General features: G+C 40.3%; 1 protein-coding gene across 1 annotated transcript in view; it reads right to left on the bottom strand.

Moving 5' to 3' along the window:
* Positions 1-214: 214 nt before the first annotated feature.
* LOC149297826 (N-acetylgalactosamine kinase-like) overlaps positions 215-20646 on the bottom strand; it is a 73497-nt gene continuing 53065 nt past the window's right edge. Inside the window, exons 9-10 of the mRNA XM_089488293.1 lie at positions 8103-8304; positions 215-431 (exon numbers count right to left, since the gene is read on the bottom strand). Of these exons, the coding sequence (XP_089344419.1) occupies positions 215-431; positions 8103-8304 (419 nt within the window). The remainder of the gene's footprint in view (positions 432-8102; positions 8305-20646) is intronic.

Raw genomic sequence — 20646 nt, 5'->3', positions numbered from 1 at the left:
ATTTTTATTTTTTATTTTTATTTTTTTAGAAATTATTAGTTTAGGCTTTCTGGTTGAAAGTACACAAGCAAAGGACTCATGTTATTTTAGAAATAGTGTTTTTATTTGGCTGTTTTAAAACTAAGCGTTTAAGTTGCTATAATTATATATGTTTCACAAATGAGAAAAAAATGGAATCACAATTGGAAATTGATCTGTGGTCAGCACAGATCCTTCACATCTTGTTCTCTTCCAGAATGACCATTGCTCCACATCCAGGCTTGGTAGCAAAAAGGCTTTTTTCCTTCAGCAGTGATCTTTGGTCATCGGTGTTGTAAAAGGAATCTTGCACGCTTGAAAGGAAATGATCCAGCTTCTGAACAGGGACCATGGATACCGTGCATCCTCCCCATCCGGCCCCTGTCAGACGTGACCCAACAGCCCCAGATTTCCTATAAAAAATGTTTAGTTAGAAAGGTTTACAAAAACATGGCCATTTTTGGTTGAATCCTGGTATTTCTTTATATTGAAAAGTATTGCTGTATCATGATATTACTAAATGATGGCACTGAGCAAATCAGACATCATGAAAAGGTGTTGTGTGGACTTCCTGTTTAACTATTTAACTGTGTTAATTCCCAGGCCTGATATTAATGTATACGTGTATAGATAAAAACCCCAAACATTTATATGGCCATGCCTAAAGAATTTCGGAAGTATCAATAACAAGTCAAAAGTATCAAGTCAGAAAAAAACTGTTAAAAGTGGTCAGCAGAGACCAGAAATGTCACAGTGAATCATCCTGGCATATAGCGATCTGTTTGTGAGGAGATGAGTTCTCGTAAACAGTGGTCATAGCAAGTCATGTTTAAGAGGTCCGACTGCCAGATTTTTCTGAACACAAATGTCATCAAAATACAATTTAGTTTGATTTCACAGTTCACATTAGCTTTAGCTAACAGTTCTAACCACAATAAGAAAACAGGAATTATTGGAATACGATCCGTTCTAAAATGTTTTCTTTTCTTCAGTAAAGGCTGTTCCAGGATATTTGGAAAGGACAGAGCCAATATTTAAACTGGAACTGTATCACCTTCCGGATTATTCCTAATCATAATTTTTATATTTGTATACATTATATTTATTATGTTTCTTAAATTCACTTAAGTAATTATTCAGTTTTGCTGCATGTTCTGCATCCATTTTGCTTCCTTTTTCACTTTCTGAACCCGAAAACTCCGTCTTACCTTGGCTAAAATACAGCTTCCTCATGTACGCTACAAAAGTTTGGGAGTAAGAGGTGAACATATATATAGAAGGTGCAAACCATATGGTATTTGCAACAGAAGAATCTATACCGGCTCATTATTATAGTTATGCATATTATGCACATCTTTAATTTGGGTCAATACAATTGTCAAAATTGTCATTGTATGTATTGCACTAGTATGTATTTATTGTTTTTCAAGCCTTCTTGATGTCCCTGCGCCATCCCATTTCGGTTTTGTTAACACTTCAGATGCGGTAGTTAATTGTTTGTTTTTTTTGGTACAAAACCCTAAAATATTTATACATTAGATCCACACCTTTCATGGCATCATATACATACCATTTCGATTTACAAATCCACTTGATGGTATGATGGTATTGGTATAGTATTTATACATTGTTTAATCACTGTTTTGCCCACTTTTACTTCCAATTTCTGCATCTGTGGCATGCTTGTAAATCACACACTAAACTATATTTTAGATGTATTATGTTTTATCAATGCAGTCGTTTTGTAACATTTTCTGAATGTTTATATGGGCAGTATTTATGGACATGCGGTATTCTCCAAAGTTTTGTTGCTGTCCAATCAATATTCCCCACTGGATTTTTAAAATCCCTTCAAAAAGAGGCTAGTGTCTCACTGTATATTAAGAATACACATTACAGTGCATTCACTTTTAATCTGGGCCCTTAATAATTCAAAATACGGTACATTTCTTCTTAGAAAGCAAAATGCTCCAACGTGCTATATTACAATAATAAGATTTATATTAAATGTGTTGATTCATGTGATCCTTTAGTGGAAGCCCTGAAGACAAATAGTTAAAGGGCTGCATGACTGGTGCAGTACAGCCTGACCAAGACGGGGTTAAACTTTAAGCAGCAGGTGGTAATCAGGTTGGCAGGGAGGTGAATGAGAGGTCACTGGTTTTTGCTAAGGGTATAAATGGGCAAGACCTTAGTGAACCAGCCTCTTTCTCTCATTACCTACAGAATTTGTGTCGGACGTGCCCGCCCGCCCTGTTACTTGGTGGGTTTTTTGGGGTTCTTGTCACAGCTGTGTCCTGGAGGTGAAGGGGTGGATAAATAAAGGGGGGGGGAACTCTGGCCTGGTTAATATTTTGTTTCGTTGGTAATGGGATCACTTCAACAGCTATCCAGCAGGTGTTGGTACTTAAGTGGTTTGTACAGTGGGCCCTCTGAGCTGGTGATCGGCGGCTAGGGGGTTAAAAGAACATGTGTTTTAGGGCTGGTTTGGCCGTGAGTGACAGGTTTGCCGGAGTCTTTCCCTCCATTTATGGTATGTGGGCATGTTAAAATTAACGGTTATTTATCCACTTATGTTAACTCATTTCTTGATTCATGTTAATAAAAGCTGTGGCCTTCTCAACCCAAATTTAAATTGTCCTGTGTCGTTCTTTACGGTTAATACTTATAAGGGAAGGATACTTGGACTTGCCTAAGTCATGTATCCTCAATGCTTTTTACAGTCACAATAGAGTATATTTGGGATATATCAGGGATATTTGCACAAAGCCATCCAGAGCTAGTTTCTTGCAAAAGCTGGAGAATGTGTGCTGCTGAAAAGCCCTGTTTACAAATCCTTTCTGTAACAGGTCTCTCCTCCTTTAATCCAAAGCCTCTAATTAAACCATGCATGCTACCGTCTTGTTATATAGAAATAAGAGGTTCTAGGAGTTTTTCCTTTTATTACGCAGTGTGAATCATAACCATTTAAGTTTTTCTTAAATTTAATTGTGTAAAAGGAAAATTACAGGTTTTCTCTGTTCCCTTCCCCTAAAACAATATATGTCTTTATTTCTTTGTACACCGTGTATGGCAAGTGCCATAACGTGCAAAAGTGGAAAACCAAATGTCATTTATGTTGCTGACATCTACTACCCCTCATGACATTTAAAGGTCATAAGTGCAATCTTACACTGAAAGATATATATTTTTGTTTCCTTGGTGCTTCTTAGCACAAATGTATGAAACAGTAGCGTACCTAGCGGGGGGCGGGGGGGGGCGGTCCGCACCGGGTGCCGCTCATCAGGGGGGTGCCAACTTGCCGGCACCCCTCCAGAGACGGACAGCAATGTTCGCCACTGGAGGAGCAGGCTCGCAAGGGAGCGGTATTGGAGGTCTTTAGCAGACCTCGGGCTCCCTTGAGTGATTTTAAGCCGGGTTCAACCCTTGAACCCGGCTTAAAACCACTCAAGGGAGCCCGAGGTCTGCTAAAGACCTCCGATACCGTTCCCTTGCGATCCGCGCGGCAACAGCTGCTGTGCGCCGGGATTTGTTGTCAGATCCCGGCGCACAACACTGAAGCCGTGCCCACTGCCGTCCGTGACCTCTGACCCGGAAGAATACAGAAGAACTGAAGAAGAGGAGCGAAGAGGAGGAATAGAAGCTGTAAGGAGAAAAGAGGAAAGGTAGGAAAGCATTCAGTGAGTGAGAGTTGATTGGTATGTGAGTTGATTGGTATGTGTGTGGATTGGTATATGTGTGGATTGGTGTATGTGTGTGGATTGATATGTGTGGATTGGTGTATGTGTGAATTGGTATATATGTGAATTGGTATGTCTGGATTGGTATATGTGTGGATTGGTATGCGTGTGGATTGGTATGCGTGTGGATTGGTATATGTGCGGATTGGTAAGTGTGTGAGAGTGATGGGCGTTATGCTGTACCATTTCCAATGTATTTTTCATTATATAATTATGCTCTAGTACATCATAACTCCCATCACTCTATACTGTTCCATACAGTGGCAGAGCTGGGAGACAGAGGCCTTGCACCCCCACCGCAGGACTCCTGAAAGGTAAGTGAACTTCAAAGTGGGAGAGGGTAGATAGTTAGGAGGGGGTAGATAGGGAGAGAGACGGGGGGATAGGGGGTAGATAGGGAGAAGGGAGTGAGAAGGGGTAGGTAGGACAAAAGGGAGTGAGAAGGGGTAGATAGGGCAATCATACTCCTATCATGCCAAGTCTGCGAGTACATCCTGGAATCTGGGTATGCCTGGGCATGATAGAAATGTGATTGCTGTTAACAATCACATATATATATATATTAATATTGTTATTTAATTGTTTTGTCCTATTTTGGTGTGTTACTTACTTGAAATAAAAGTGTTAGATTTTTTTTTATGGTGTGGGGGGTCATATTCGGTTTCGGCCAGGTAAATGCTGCATTTTCGGTTTCAGTCCAGAATTCGTTTCGGTGCATCCCTACTACTAATGAAGTGGTAGGCCTACACCACATCAATGTTTGGCTTAGTATATAGTGATAGGAGTTATGCTGCACTATTGTCAATGTCTGGCTCAATGTATAATGATAGGGATTACGCTGTACCACCGTCAATGTGTGCCTCAGTATATAGTGGTAGGTGTTATGCTGTACCACCGTCAATTTCTGCCTCAGTATATAGTGATAAGTGTTATGCTGTACCACCGTCAATGTCTGCCTCAGTATATAATGATAACAGTAAGTTTTATGCTGTACAACCTTCAGTGTCTGCGCCGGTATATAACGGTAGAAGCTATGCAGTTTTAAAGTGTGTGTGTGGGGGGGGTGCCACATACAGGATCCGCCCCAGGTGCCAAATACTCTAGGTACGCCCCTGGTATGAAATACATTTGTAATGATTTTTTAAACTGCCATGAAGAGAGAATTTTTAGGTGACATCACATAAGGATGTCAGGAAAGGAGGCTGGTGGCCAGGACTCTATTCAGCACAGCCCGTCTTTAAGCTAAATTATTTTTGCCGGAGGGGTGCTCAGCACCCTCATTGTGGATGTTCACATTCACATTATTCTCTTTGTCCGATATTAAATCATTTTGATCTATCGATTTGGATCAAAAACAGACTTTCGAAACGACCTCTTTAAGAATGAAACTTCTTCAAAAATATATTCTAAATTAAAGAGGTTATGGGGTATAATTATTATTGTATACAAGGGTCTGTCCATTATTTTTTTACACAATCCACTATGCGGCTCTAAGAGTCTTGACTAGAAATGCAAAAGGCTTCGGAGGGATGATAAAAGCCACAATAGTTAGGTTTTAAAGGGAGATTAAAAGTAAAAATGTAAATATGTTTTGGTTTCTGTGAGTTGTGTGACTGAAAAATGGATTTTAACTTCTTCAGGTTCCTGCTTAAATGCACTCAATTCTGTACCCCCTTTAAATGACATATCTAGTCTTGCAAGTGGAGCTACCCTTTTTAGTGCATAATGAAGCTGGTTAGCTGAAACCACACATCCTCTGCAAACTACTGCTTTAGTGAATAAGTCCCTAAAGGAATAACATTTAGACACTCCAATAATTGCCACGCATTGAAAAATGTTTGGATATTACATAATGGAGGCTATTATTTCCTAAGTGCATTCTTTCAACTAACCATTGAGATGAGTTTAGTGGTGTTGCCCATCTACATCTAGTTATTCCTGCTACCTCCTGACTAAAAATGATTTCCAAAGTCACTGATGCCATTTTATATAAGTCTTTGCTAAACGTAAGTACTATATTTGCAATGCCTATTCAAAATTATTTTATTATGTTGATTATGCCACCTTTATTCATTAATATGGGTATATTGGGGGTTATATAAACTTGTTTTATCACCATAGTGAAACGTTTATGATGGATGCGTCATAAATTATGGTTGCTATAGTAATAAGCCCACTTAAATGTTAATGTTACTGTATGTTTGTGTGTAGGTATGTTTGTGTTAGTATGTCTGTGTGTATGTTAGTATGTGTGTGTAAGTACATATGTTAGTATGGATGGTTCTAGGAGGAGCTTGGGGCCACATTCATACATCTCATGATGACTGATAACAATATGTGTGATTTTTGTTTTATTATGGAATGGCTTATTATTCCTACAAATTAATTTTTTTTCCGACAAATGTGTATACTTTACGTGACTTTTACTGCTTGGTTTCGCATCGATGAGGAAAAAATTAGTGAAGGTAACAATGGAAATAAAGAATCATGTACACAGAACAGAGATTGGGGCACTGGCCTGCGTCAGGTCTATGGCAGCACGAGAGGTCAATCCCATTACTGTTACAGATAACGTATGTGATATTAGAACTATTTAGTCATATGTTGCCCCAGGGGAATGTTTTTGAACAGATTCTTTGCAGAAATGATGTGTAAACTGTATGTATATAGAGAGGAGTATTTAGACAACAGGACAAGCCAATGCTCTAGTGTTGCAACAGACTGGTAGTCCAGTCCTGGTCCTTGATGGTCCTGGTCATGTAAAGGAACTAGACATGTAAACTCTGTGAAGTCTGGGAGACTATTGTGGGGAGAGGAGGTTCCCCTGACCTCCTAGGGCAAGGAGAGGCTCTGAAGATCCCTGAACCAAGTGGGGTATTACCCGCCTGCACCCGTGTGTACTGTCTGGGGGTGGTTTTCAGAGCCTGGTTTAGCTAGGTCTGGCGGATAAGTCAGTGAATAGTTGGGCTGGCCATCTAAGTATAAGCCAGACAGCTCCAATTGGATGATTTTGTTTTGCAAATAAAACACAGTATACTTGAAATATGTTGTTTCTGAGCCTTGTTGCCCTGGAAGTTATGATCCTTGTAAGTGGAATTCATGGTCCTAAGCTGCAGGGTTTTGTTACAATATAGTAATTAATATTATGAAAATTCTTTTTAGTGATGCATCCCAAGAAATAGAGGGTTTAGGGAAACGTTTGAGGAGCAGCACAATGCTTACTGATAGTGATAACCAATCTAAGCTTAGATTTTTTCCAGGAGACGTTATTTAAGGCAAGCCACGTATCACATGATCATATAATACATATTAAATGTATAATAAACATGTTTCCCCCTTTTTTCCAAACCAAATGATAAAAACAAATCTCCTAACCCCCTCTCGGTTATCCCCCCCCCCCCCGATATATGTGGCTTCATCTATGATTAATGCACAGGGAGCCTAAACAAGTGACGCTACACATTCCAGGACAGGCACACAAAATGAGGTAATATGGCTTAATAATGTCAACTAAGAAAAAAAAAAACCAATGAATGCAGGCATTGAATACATCTTCCAATAATATGACACCAATTTTGTACCTCGTGGGTTAAGGCCCCAGAGACACTCAATCATCATACTGGCCAAGGGTCATGGGAACTGTAGTTCAGGTGCCATTGCTGTATTTAAATAATTTCATGTTTCTTGGTGTTTATTTTTGTGTGGGAGGGTGGTGGTTGATTTTTCATGCATGTCGACAAGCTGATATAGCTGTATATGGAAACCACAAATTATCATAAAACTAACTTCTGACAGACAAGGATTGTTTTTTTTCTTTCACTACAGGTGACACAGTATCTCTTCCTTGGCGTCCTTGTGTTCAAACTTTAGGGGAGCAGGAGCCAGTAGGGTCAGGGTTAATTTTGCCACCAAAGATATCTGATTGGCAGCTGAGGGATGACCTTGTCAACCACATCTCTCACATGTGGCTGGCCAAGAAGGGTTAAAAGTGTGTACTTTTCCCTAATAATATTCACTACCAAAATTAAAATGTTATGAATAAATTATTATAAAAAAAGCATGCATGTTGAAAAGACGTTATAAGCCAGAATGAAAGCATATGTTGTAGAAGATGAATGTGTCTAAATGGTTTTATTTTGTGGTTAGCCTCAGGAATTTTATTTCCCACCGCTTAACCCTTCTTGGCCAGACAGATCTGCAGTGCATTTTAAAGTGCTGCATTTTCTGGATCTTTCCAACACACAATGAAATAAATATCGATTTTATGTCCTAGTTTCAGCACATAATCAAACCAAAAAATCCAGAAAAGGTCCCCCCACCTCCCTTCAAGCTGTCATAACTTACAGACAGATGTCCACCAGCTGATCTAGTTGAGGACAGCTGCATTCATACATGTCTTTACAGCTCAAATGGCTCTGATTCATGAGGTCTCCAAGCAGCTGGAGCGCGTTGGCAGGTGCCTCATCACAGACCTTCTTAAAGTCAAGCACTCTTGCAGCTTCACTATACACGTGCTTTGCCCGCTGGTACAACTTGAAGGTGGAAACTAGAAATGAAAGATATAACAAGTTGAAACCTTGATTATTTGATACTTAAAAACTGTAAATACAATTGGGCAATGTATATGATGTATTTGACATATTTGGTGATTGCAGGCTCTTGCATGTCGAAGCTACTGTAACACAGACATATAAAAAAAATATACAACAGGATACACAGCAGTTGACTAGCACAACAACCTAATAGCAGAGAGAGAGATTGGCAGGCAAGGTCAGTGCAAGAAGGCTGCTGAAATCCATGTCGGTGAGATATGGAAAGACACTCACACACTAACACCCACACATAAGCAGACAGACACCCACACTAACACCACCATACACATGCACTCATAAGTTAAACAGTAAAACAAAAAGTAACAGAACTAATACCGAGAATGGTGCTTATAGCAGAGCCGTATCCTTTTCCGCCCGAGGCAAGAACGAAAAATTGTGCCCCCCAGCTATTTTTTTCCCACATAGGTTATTTACACTGTCCTTACACACACATTTACACATACACACTGTCTTAATCACATTGCCCATTAACACGCATATGCGTATATACTGCCCTTACACACGACTGCCCATAAACACCCATATAGACACACACTGCCCTTACACACTGCCTTTACACACACCTGCCCATTAACACGCATATACACATACACTGCCCTCACACTCCCCTGCCTTTACACATATACACACACACTGGCTTACAAACACTGCCCATACACACACAGAGTGACCACATTTTATTTCTGCAATTGAAGGAAGCGCATGAGATTACAACACAGGTATATATATATATATATATATACACGCATGTTAGACATGCATTTGTAACTACCTAATATATCCTTATCTCTTTGAAGTAAAGACTGATTGAACAAACGAACTGGCAGTTAGTTTTCATTATTTAATATTAGATCCTGCTGCCGATGTATATTAACGCTGACAATATATACTAATATTAGCCCCTGCCGACAATTTTATATTGAAATAATTGGACCCTATGCAAGCATTTCTTTGGGCCCCACTCCACACTCCCTAGCATGCAATAATTCCCTCCACTACCACACCATAAAAAAATATTTGACACACTCATTACAAATTAGGGAAAGACTGTAAGAGTCAGTGCCGTCTTCCCTCCTTCTGACCCTACCGTGACATTGAGAGGTCCTCTCCCCTGTAATCATCCCCAGAATCTCTTTGTCCCCTTATTCACTAAACACCACCTCTCTTTTACTAACTCCCTGTAGTTCAGGTATAGATCAAATAAACACACAAAACAGCACTTGCATGTATAGATCAACTGAATAAGACATACAAACCCCATATTTGCAGGTATACATAAATAATGTATGGAAACATTGCCGGTACAGATCAACACATGGACACACAAACCCAACTTTGCATGTATAGAACAATTGAAATTCTCATGTGAACTCTGCATTTAAGGTATAGATCAAATAAACAGACTCAGACATAGAAATCCTGTATTTGCAGGTATACAATAATAATGCATGGAAACATAGCATTGCAAGTATTAATCAATAGAACATCCAACCCCAACATTGCAGGTATAGATCACCTAGAAATCACATGTAAACTCAGCATTGCGGGTATAGATCAAATAAAAAACACACAGAAACAGATTTGCAGATTTGATCAACTGAATAAGACATACAAACCCTGTATTTGCAGGTATACATAAATAATGCATATAAATATAGCATAGCAGATATGGATCAACAGAATAACACACAAACCCAGCTTTGCAGGTATAGATCAACTGGAATTCGCATAACAACTTAGCATTAAAAGGTATAGATAAACCCCCTAAATCACAGGTATACCTCACAGATTGCACACCCCAAAGCCAGCCCTGGCATCCATGCTGCCCACACAGACCCTGACCAGCAACCAGATTACACACATAGGACTTGCCATCGTTGTCCCCAAACATCCCATCATGAGTTAACTTTGTCCCCAAACAGCCCGCCCTGTGCCATATTGGTCCCCAAGGCTCAAACACCCTGCTTGTGTGATCTTTGCCTTTCTACAAATCTATTATACATATACGATACATACAAAACCTTTTACAGTCACTTTCATTCACATAATTCATTCACACAATAATTTATTCTTTCACTCATTCACACTATTCATCCACACATTCATTCCTTCTCTCACTCACTCTTTATTTCACTATTCTTACAATTCCCTTTCTCTCTAGCTACCTCTCCTCCCTTTTCTCACTATCTACATCCCCTTTTTCTTACTATCTACCCCCTCTCCTCCCTTCTCACTATCTATCTATATATATATATATATATATATATATATATACACACACAGTTCTTACAACCCTTTCTCCTCATTTCTTACCTTTCTCATCTTCTATCATCTTCCATCATCCTGCATCATACATTATCTTCTTTCTTCCATGCTGTCATGGGAGCGTGAGGTCTGTCCATGCCACTCCATGCCTCTGCTTAAGTGCTCCCTCATCACTATGCGCCGGCTATTGATGCAAAGCACCGGGGTGACGTCATATCCCTGCGCTCTGACTCATTTGCCGGCGCGTAATGGTAAGGGAGCACGGAAGCCGAGGTCTGAATTGACAGACCCCGCGCTCCCTAATGTTGGGCTGGTTAAAGGGGGATTGTGATCTCCCCAACCAGCCCTGCTCATCGGACACCTCATACCCAGACCAGCGCAATGCCCACAGGGCGCTAGTGATGTCCGGATCATGAACGAATCGTTCATTTGATCCGATTCTTTTTAGTGATCCGGATGAGTCGGTTCAGTAGACTGAACGATTCATTTGTAGCAGTGCCAGTTCAGTCTGTGAATCATGCAGCTGTAACCTGATCCTAGCGTGAGTCATCTGCAGAGCACTCAGACACAGACTCTGGGGTCAGGTTACAGCTCATTAATTCACAGAGGAACGATGACTCAGAGTCAGAGAGTCGTTCAAAGATTCGAATGATCCGAAGATTCAAATGATTCAAATGATTTGAATCTTACAGGGATCCGAATCTTACAGGGATCCGAATCTTACAGGGATCCGAATCTTACAGGGATCCGAATCTTACAGGGATCCGAATCTTACAGGGATCCGAATCATTCAGAGAATATTACTGATACAATATTTTTATAAATAAATACATTAATAATGTTCACTGCTCCCAGGATTTAGATTCCCCTGAGTTTACCCCCCCTTTACCTATAACTGCACCTTCAGTTAACTTTATTAAATTAAATTAACCCTCAGTCATCAGCATAAAATTAACCCTTATACCCCATCAACCATAACTGCCCCTGAAATTAACCTTAAAGACCCCATCAACCATAACGGCCCCTGAAATTAACCCTAAAGCCCCCATCAACCATAACTGCCCCTGAAATTAACCGTAAAGACCCCATCAACCATAACGGCCCCTGAAATTAACCCTAAAGACCCTATTAACCATAACAGCCCCTGAAATTAACCCTAAATACTCCATTAACCATAACAGCCCCTAAATTAATTGCATGTACTCCAGATAAATTACCTAAATTGGTATGGTTGATGGGGTCTTTAGTGTTAATTTAGAGGCATTTATGGTTGATGGGGTGTTTAGGGTTAATTTAGGGGCAGTTATGGTTGATGGGGTGTTAAGGGTTAATTTTAGGGGCAGTCATGGTTGATGGGGTGTTAAGGGTTAATTTAATGGTGAGGGTTAATTTAATTAATTTAATAAAGTTAGCTTAAGGTGCAGTTGCAGGTAAAGGGGAATGTAAATCCTGGGGGCAGTGATTATTAATGTATTTATTTATAAAAGTATGGTGATATTATCTGAATGATTCGAATCCCAATGAAGGCAGAGAGTGGTTCAAAGATCCGGATCTTACAGTGATCCGGATCTTACAGTGATCCGGATCACTGTAAGATTTGGATCCCTGTAAGATTCGAATCTTTGAACGACTCTCTGCCTTCATTGACATCACTCGAGTAGGCAGGCCAATCGTTAGTGTGCCTGCACGGAGTAACTGGAAAACAGTAACTCCTGTGAGTCACACTGAGTGATCCGAAGATTCGGATCATGAATCGGATCATTTCAGCGAACGAGTCGAAATGATCTGATTCACTTTAATGATCCGAACTTCCCATCACTACAGGGCGCCCGATGACCAGGGCTGGTTGGGGACAGCACAAACGTGCAAGTTGCCTCTACACTCCCCTGAAGACCACCCCAGGGGAGGTGGCCTCTCTGATCGCCCCTCCCCTATATAGACGTTGCTATTTTTTAGGGTCTTCGTGGTGAATCACATTGTTGGCAGTAATATAATTCACCACGGGGCCCCTAGAATGCTGGGCCCCTGGGAAACTGCCCAGAGTGCCCATGCATTTAGATGGTTTCCTAAATGTTGGGCCGTGATCTCCCTAACTAGTCCTGGAGGCTGCAGCAGCTGATCGGGCGGTTGTGCACCCCCTCGCAGCTGCGCCCTGTGCTATAGCCAAAGAAAGTGCCCTCCAAGAACTGTAGTAATAGGGAAAATGTAAAACACAAGCTAGCCCTCAAAGAATACAAATAGGAATCCAATAAAGAGAGCAAATATAAATTTACTAAAGATAAATAGCCACAGAATAAATAGCACCAGTACAAGTTACATACCAAGAATAACAGGTACAGCCAGGACAGGCTGACAAAATGTGGGATCCCCCAATGTTTCAGCGATATGCAGTTGTCAAGAGTGGGATCTTAGGATCTTAGTACTAGCCCTGTGTTTTACATTTGGCACATTAACACACACACTCAGACACTAACATACAAGACACCCTCACTAACATACCCAGACACACATAGTCACACACACATAAGCAGTCACACTAACACACAAATTAACATACCAAGATAGACACTAACAAACACCCAAACTACCATACCCAGACATACACACAGTGACCACACAAGTCCCCATTGTGCAAGCTGCCATGCTACCACCGCAAGGTCAAACCCCGCACAACCTCGCCTCCTCCTTGGAATATTAGGGGAATAATAATGCTGCCATCTTTCTCTGTAATGCCATTTGTCCCGTTTGGCCCTGGATCCGGCAATGCTTTAAAAGTGGCATTATAAGCAGCTTTTCTGTTACACAAACCCTCTTTTTTTCTAACCCATTTCTCTCCTTTTAGTGTCTTTTCTTCCTGTGTATTGCAGTCTCTTTTCCTTTGATCTCGCTTTATGTTTCTTTAATGCTACAATCTAGTTTGCCTTATCTACTTTCCTGCACTGAATTCTCTTCCTCTTTTTCCTGTTTTTTTTTCCCCTCCCCTTTTTCTTTTGCTGTCCTATTGTTTCTGCCTTGTTCTCATACAGGAATCGAACAGATAGAAAAGAGAGATCAAATGGGGAAAAAAAAATTAGGCAGGGGAAAAAAAAGCAAGAGAAAACTTGGACAGAAAAGGACAAAATAAGGACAAAAAAGGAGAAATAAAGATGCACATAAGTTATTAAAAGAGATGCAAAAGAAACTGTACAAGAATCAGACAGAAACGGGGATCAAAGGGAAAGGACTGCAAGAAGCACTTCTTGCAGTCTCTTTCCCTCAGATCTTGCATGTGAATAAGGCATAAAAAAGGACAGCAAGAGAAAAAATAGAAAAAGGACAGAGCGACTTGAAAAGCACAGAAAAAGAGGACGAGAAATAATTTGCTATATCTCTTTTTTGGACTTCATTTAATGACTTCTACCTTTGCAGTTATTCTGCCCTTTTGCTATACTTTCTCTCTTGCGGTCCTTTTTTTTCTTACATACCTGCTCTTTTCTATTATTTTCTTCTCTACATCCTGTTCTATTCAATCTTAAAATTTTCCTTCAACTAACCCCACCCTCTCCCCAGAAAAAGCCACCACCGTGGCTTACTTCGGCCAGGGTCCTCCCGCACGCTAGCAGTCACCTATCTGCCTCCTATCTACTGACACCACTTTCCAGAGAGAGAGAGAACAGTGCATTTAGAGAGAACGTCACGATGGTTTATTTTCCGATGGTCTGGACTCCTGAATTCTTTGTGGAGCACACAGGTGTTAGTGTAGGACACCTTGCCGATCACTGCTTTTACTTCATTTTTTTTAGTTATTGGAGCTAGAAAATGATACTTCCGTCTCTAAAGAAAGCAGGAATTATACCTCGGTATGTTTCTTGCACATGCTCACCAGTACTCCCATTGTAGTTATTGGGAACTGAGCTCCCACTTAAATAAATGGTAATAAATGGTCTTCCAAAGGGAAGATGTAGAGCTGTATGTGGCTTGGTTACTTTAGTTATACATTTGCTTTTAATATCATTAATAAGGAAAAGAGCGGGCTCACAATCTTAAGAAAACAACACCTTATATATTGTAGCGTTTTACTTGAAATACTGAACATTAAGAGAACAATGTATCTGCAACATGAACACATTAAAAGATGTTGTAAAACAACGTGACAAAGTCAACTGTAAGTCATTCCATGACATAGATCTACAGACCCAATCATCCTGCGGTGTAACTTGAGCCACCCGTATTACATTCATAGGCTTTCAATGTCTAGACAGAGAACTCAGACCCTGATTTTTTTTTTTTACAGCATAATGTATAAGTGCCTTTCTAGAACCAAAGTTAATGGGCCATAATAACACCCCCCCCCCCAGAATAATGCAGAATAAAGTGAATGCCACAATCAAATCATGCTATTCAAATCAAACTATTTTATAATATTTGACTACAATATTCTTTTTAATACTATGTTAAAGGGGGGAAAGCCTTGGTTTAATAATTTTAGTCTAGATACATGAAATCTTTTCAGGGCTGAATTATATTATCCCAGATACATTTATCACAGTAATTAAATACCAAGATCATACAAGATCAGTTTGAAATAACCTAGTAGTACAATCTTACCTTCTGGCAGATATTCTGACCTTTAAGTTGCAAACATTTAGTTAAAGAATCTAACAATATCTTTAACTAAAACACAAAATCAGTCAATGTACTCTAATGTATAGTATTTGATCACACCTTTCAAACAGACAAACCTCACTATTTTATAGTGGCTCTTATTTATGTGCTCTATAAGCTGATGGATGGGTAGATAGATAGATAGATAAATAAAAATACGTCATGATGGGGGAGAAATAACTAGGGACTGAGCATTGATTATAATTAGAACATATAACAGAAGAGATGATCCGTGCTATTAAAAAGGCAAAAATAGGTTATACTTTAACACCGTCTATTGCTTTTTTTTTTCGATTGAAAAGTTTTTTATTGACATCCAGGCACAGCAGACGACAGAATATGCAAAAATAAAAATCGTACAGGTCAGAGTAAAGCGGCGCCTAGACATCATTTCCTTTTTTTGTTAACATGATAACAATGTGCAAGTAGCAGAAACATCAGCAGTCATCAACATAGGTATCATTGAACCAGTGCATACAAAAAGTAATATCGACATCACTAATGTCACGGAAAGTCACAGGCCTCAGCAAGATAAGGTGGTAGTGAGGAGACAAATAGGAGAAAAAAGGCCCATAGACAGCGGCCCCCAGGAGCATGCCCGGAAAACAAGAACACGATAATTCGTAGTGGGAACAAACAGGGGAAGGGAAACCTCAACAGGGAACGGGCCAACCCGTAGGCAGAAACCCCAGGCGGACACCTCACAAACCACTGGGCAGCAAAAAAGAAAGGCGGAGCAGCCCTATTGGGCAGAGGTCTCAGCACAGGAACCAGGGGGGAAAAAAAAAAAAAAAAAAAAAAAAGGGAAGAAGGGGAAGAAAGAGACCACACCATGCACCCGAATGGTACCTCACAGAGCAGCAATCCGGCCTCCGTCTATTGCTTTTGATGGTGAAACAAGTGTTAATTAAACAACATCTTCATTCCAAAGAAGAAAAAAAGAAATGCACCCCCACATATAATTGCAGGAAAAACACACAAGTGTCCCAGTCTTTATTGAACACGGTTTAACCTCTCACAACAAACAGTGTAAAACGTATGTGAATCCTTGGCGTTAACTGGTTGACCATCCTTTAGCAGTAAAAAAAGCTCAACCAAATATTTCCTGTAGCTGTGGATGAGGCATGGTCCGGAGGAATTTTGGGCCATTTCTCTTTACAAAATATTCTTGGCATGTCTGATGTGAATCAGCATCTCAATCGGGTTGAGGGCCACTCCAAAAGGTGTATTTTCTTCTTTTGAAACCATTCTGTTTATTAACTTTTGTGATGTCCTGTTTTTGTTATACTTCAATTTGGCAGACAGACGGCCCTACATTCTTCTACAAAATGTTTTCATACACTCTGGAATTGATTTATATGTTGATTATAGCAAGCAGGGCCGGCCCGACAATGGAGCCGAGTGGGACAACCGCTCCAGGCGGGACTTTTGAAGGGCGGCACTTCGCCACCCCAAGCCCCTTTTTTTTTTTTTAAAGCGAAAGAGAGAGAAAGGGGCGCCAAGTGGTTTTCGCTTACCAAGCTGTCGGTACCCGCTCTGCGCCCCTCTCTCTCTTCTCCCTGTTCGGTCTCGGTGCCGGCTTGTAATGCTGAGTGCCGGAAGATTACCTCATTTCCGGCGCCCAGCATTACAAGCTGGCACCGAGACTGAACAGGGAGACTCGCTGCAGGACTGCTGAAAGGTAAGTACAAGGGGGGGGGGGTAAGGGTAGATAATAGGGAGCGAGGGAGGGAGAGGAAGGGTAGATAATGGGGGGCGGCAGGGACGGAGGGAGAGGAAGGGTAGATAAGGGGGGGGGGTGGCATTTTAAAATCCGCCCCAGGCGGCATTTTGCCTTGGGCCGGCCCTGATAGCAAGCTGTTCAGTCCCTGAAGCAGCATACCAGCCCCACATCTTAATTCCCTATCTACCATACCTTAAAGTTTGGATGAGGTTTTGATGTTGGTGTGCTGTACCTTTTTTCCTCCATGCATAGGGTTGTGAGTTTCTTCTTAAGTTGGGTTTCATCTGTCCACAGAATATTATGCCTGTAGGAACATGCAGGTGCTGCAATGTTTTTTTGGACAGCTGTGGTTTCCTCCATGGTGTCCTTCTAAGAACACTGGTTTTGTTAATCATTTTATGTATGGTAGACTTGTCAACAGAGATGTTAGTACCATATTTGCTTGATTATAAGACGACCTCCCAAAATCTAAATATTAATTTAGGAAAAAACCAAAAAGCCTGAATATAAGACTACCCTATAGGAAAAAAGTTTTACTAGTAAATATTAATTCATGTAAACTATTTTTTCATATTTAATAAAAGCTATGATTGAGAAAAATATATATATATTTTTTCCTTTTATTTGCCAATCTGCCCCACCCCCAGTTATGCACATCTGCCCCCAGGCTTGCCACTCTGCCCCCAGAAATGCCTTATACCCCCCTATTTGCCACTGTGCCCCATGATATGCCTTTTAACCCCCTATATGCCCCTCTGCCCCATGATATGCCTTATATCCCTATATGCCACTCTGGCATATAGGGGGATAAAAGGCATATCATGGGGCTGAGTGGCATATAGGGGGTTAAAAGGCATTTCTGGAGGTGTATATATATATATATATATATATATATAACTGCTAACAGCAATCACATTCCTATCAAGCCAAGGCAGCCAGTACATGCTGGAACCTGGGGATGATAGGAGTGTGAGTACAGCCTCCCTATGCCATGCTACCACCACAACCCCCCCTTACACATCCATGCTATCACACACACACTCATTCACAAATATTTAAATACTCATTCATTCCATTAATCACACATACTTGCTCAAAAACCCTCCCCCACCCCCTTACCTGAACTGCAGATCTCCCAATCGCAGACTTCTGCAGGGGCCTGGCTGTGCGAGCAACTTCTCTGGCCCCGCCCCCAGAGGAAGGAGGGGGGAGGTAGAGTTATGTGAGGACGCTGCTAGCTTCCTGTTCTGCTGCTGCTAGTAGCAGAGGCGCTGCTCGCGACCAAAGCCCGGTAAGCAGCATGGCCCCAGCAGACATTTTTTTGAGGTCTGATTAGAAGACGACCTCGATTATAAGACGAGGGGTATTTTTCAGAGCATTTGCTCTGGAAAAAACCTTGTCTTATAATCGAGCAAATACGGTATGTTCCAGAAAAGTCTTTAGCTGACATACTAGGACTCTTCTTAACTGCTCTGGGCATTCTGTGCTGTGGACTTGTAGTCATCTTTGCAGGACTCACAACTCCTAGGGCAAGTAGCAACAGTGCTCAACTGTCTCCATTTACAGAGAATTTGTCTTGGACTGATGAACATCAATTCCTATCGAGATACTTTTGTAACTCTTTCTGTCTTTATGCAAGTCAACAATATCTTATGTCTTCAGAGATCTTCTTTGTTTGAAGCATGGTTCACATCAGGGAATGCTTCCTGTGAATAACAAACTCGAACTTTGTGAGTGTTTTTCTGACCAACACATTCAATCTCGTCTCATTGATTTGACTCCAGATTTGTAAACTCCTGACTCAAATTCTTGTGGGGAATACCTTTAGTCATAGTTGTTCCACCTTGCACTGTAGATGATTAGACGGTGTTCAATAAAGACAGGAAAACATAAAATTGTGTGTTGTGACTTAGTTGAAGATCAGATCAAGTATAATGGCCAGTATACGTAAAATCCAGGTAAATCCAGAGGGTAGACTGGTGACAAAAGAACCCAGTGTATCAGCCAGGTGATGGTTGCAAGTTAGACGTGACAGCTGTAGGTTGCATGATCACGCATTTGCCAAAAATATATTTGAGGCTGAAAGGAAATAGCTTTCAGTAATCTATTATGGTAAAACGAAATAAATTACATGGCGAAAATTTAAAATGTTAAAAAATGTTCAGCATTGCATTGTTTCTGTTTACTGCAATGCTTCTATAAAATGTGCAAAGCTTCTAGATGTAAATATTGTTGTCCTATTTTTAAAGCATTGTAGATATATACAGATGTAATAAATTGCATACATTTATAAACTGCAATATATATATATCACAAATAACTGAATCCAGCCCTCAGTGTCTTGCATTATTTCTTTTGAAATACAGCCATACATTTTAAAATAAATGGCTGGAAACAGGGCAATCCATTTATATCTTGTGTGCTAGCCCATCTCTTTCATTTGTACTTAAAGGTGCAATTTTACATTCATTGCTCTTTCTTACACAATAAGCAAATAAACCTTAGATCTGTCACACAAAAACAACATAGAAACCTTTTAAGATATATTTCAGTTTCCATGGCGCCAACCTATTGTTGCCTGCTGTTTTGTTGCATGACAACTAAGCATTGCCTGAAAAATTATAAACAAGGCAAAATTTCACATGAGAAAACAATTTCTGTGCAGAGTCTGGATATTTAATAGTATTACGAGTTATGCTTCTACACTTTTTACATTCAGCAGAGTAGGTGGAACACCACCTTTAAATGTTAAGATTATTATGCGATATACAAAAAAACCAGCAGATTTGAAAATGTGCATCCATTTAAGACTTATGCCGACTTGCGTGAGAGATTTCCATAGCTCACATAGCCTTGTAAATCACCATTGAACAGTAGTAACCCAAAGAATGAAGTAAAAACATGTCTGTTTTCAATTGGGTTGTGGAAGCTCTGCCAATGACTGTGACTGATTCTTAGACCACCCTTTGGTAAAACAATTCAGCGCTGGCCAGATTACCTTAAAATACTTTATGGCTCTCTCAGCTCGGCACGTTATGTATTGGCAAATGCAATGGCTCTTTAACAGCAACCAGAAGATTGGAAAATCTATTGTAATCTTTACAAAATACCATACTAGAAATATACATGGCTGCCTTTAAATGTAATTGGCTGGTCTTGATTAAAAGAAAGGAAATAATGTAATTTAAACACAAATGGGTTAACCCTAAAACTAGCGATTCCCAATCTTGATGAATTACAAAAAGGTGCAATATAAAGCAAAGTGGGGAGGGGGTTTTGGGGTGCACTGTGCACCTAAGAGCATTCAGACAAAACTAGAGACAAATAAGTAATACAGCAACTTGCCTCAGTGGTAATTCACAAGCCCCAAAGCAACCACATTGTACTTCCAAGACAGAATAGCATGCCTCCCTAATTAGCAGAGACAATCCCTCTTTAGGACCAAAATCCCCCTTGTCCCCATACCTCCCCTGATGTCCCTCTTTTCTAGGAGCTCAGAATGTTTGCTGGATATATTCAACATCATTATTCATAATGTATATAAAAAGCATAGATAATGGGTTTGTAAATAAAATTGCATTAATAGGATACATTGTTCTTCTAAATGTGGTTCTCAGTTAAAATAGGTTCCAATAAGTCACAA

This window comes from Sceloporus occidentalis, unplaced genomic scaffold (assembly GCF_023333645.1).
Source record: "Sceloporus occidentalis isolate IW3139 unplaced genomic scaffold, rSceOcc1.0.p SCAF_37, whole genome shotgun sequence".
NCBI lineage: Eukaryota > Metazoa > Chordata > Lepidosauria > Squamata > Phrynosomatidae > Sceloporus > Sceloporus occidentalis.
The sequence above is the reverse complement of the archived record's forward strand: the minus strand, read 5'-3'. Positions and strand labels throughout refer to the sequence as shown.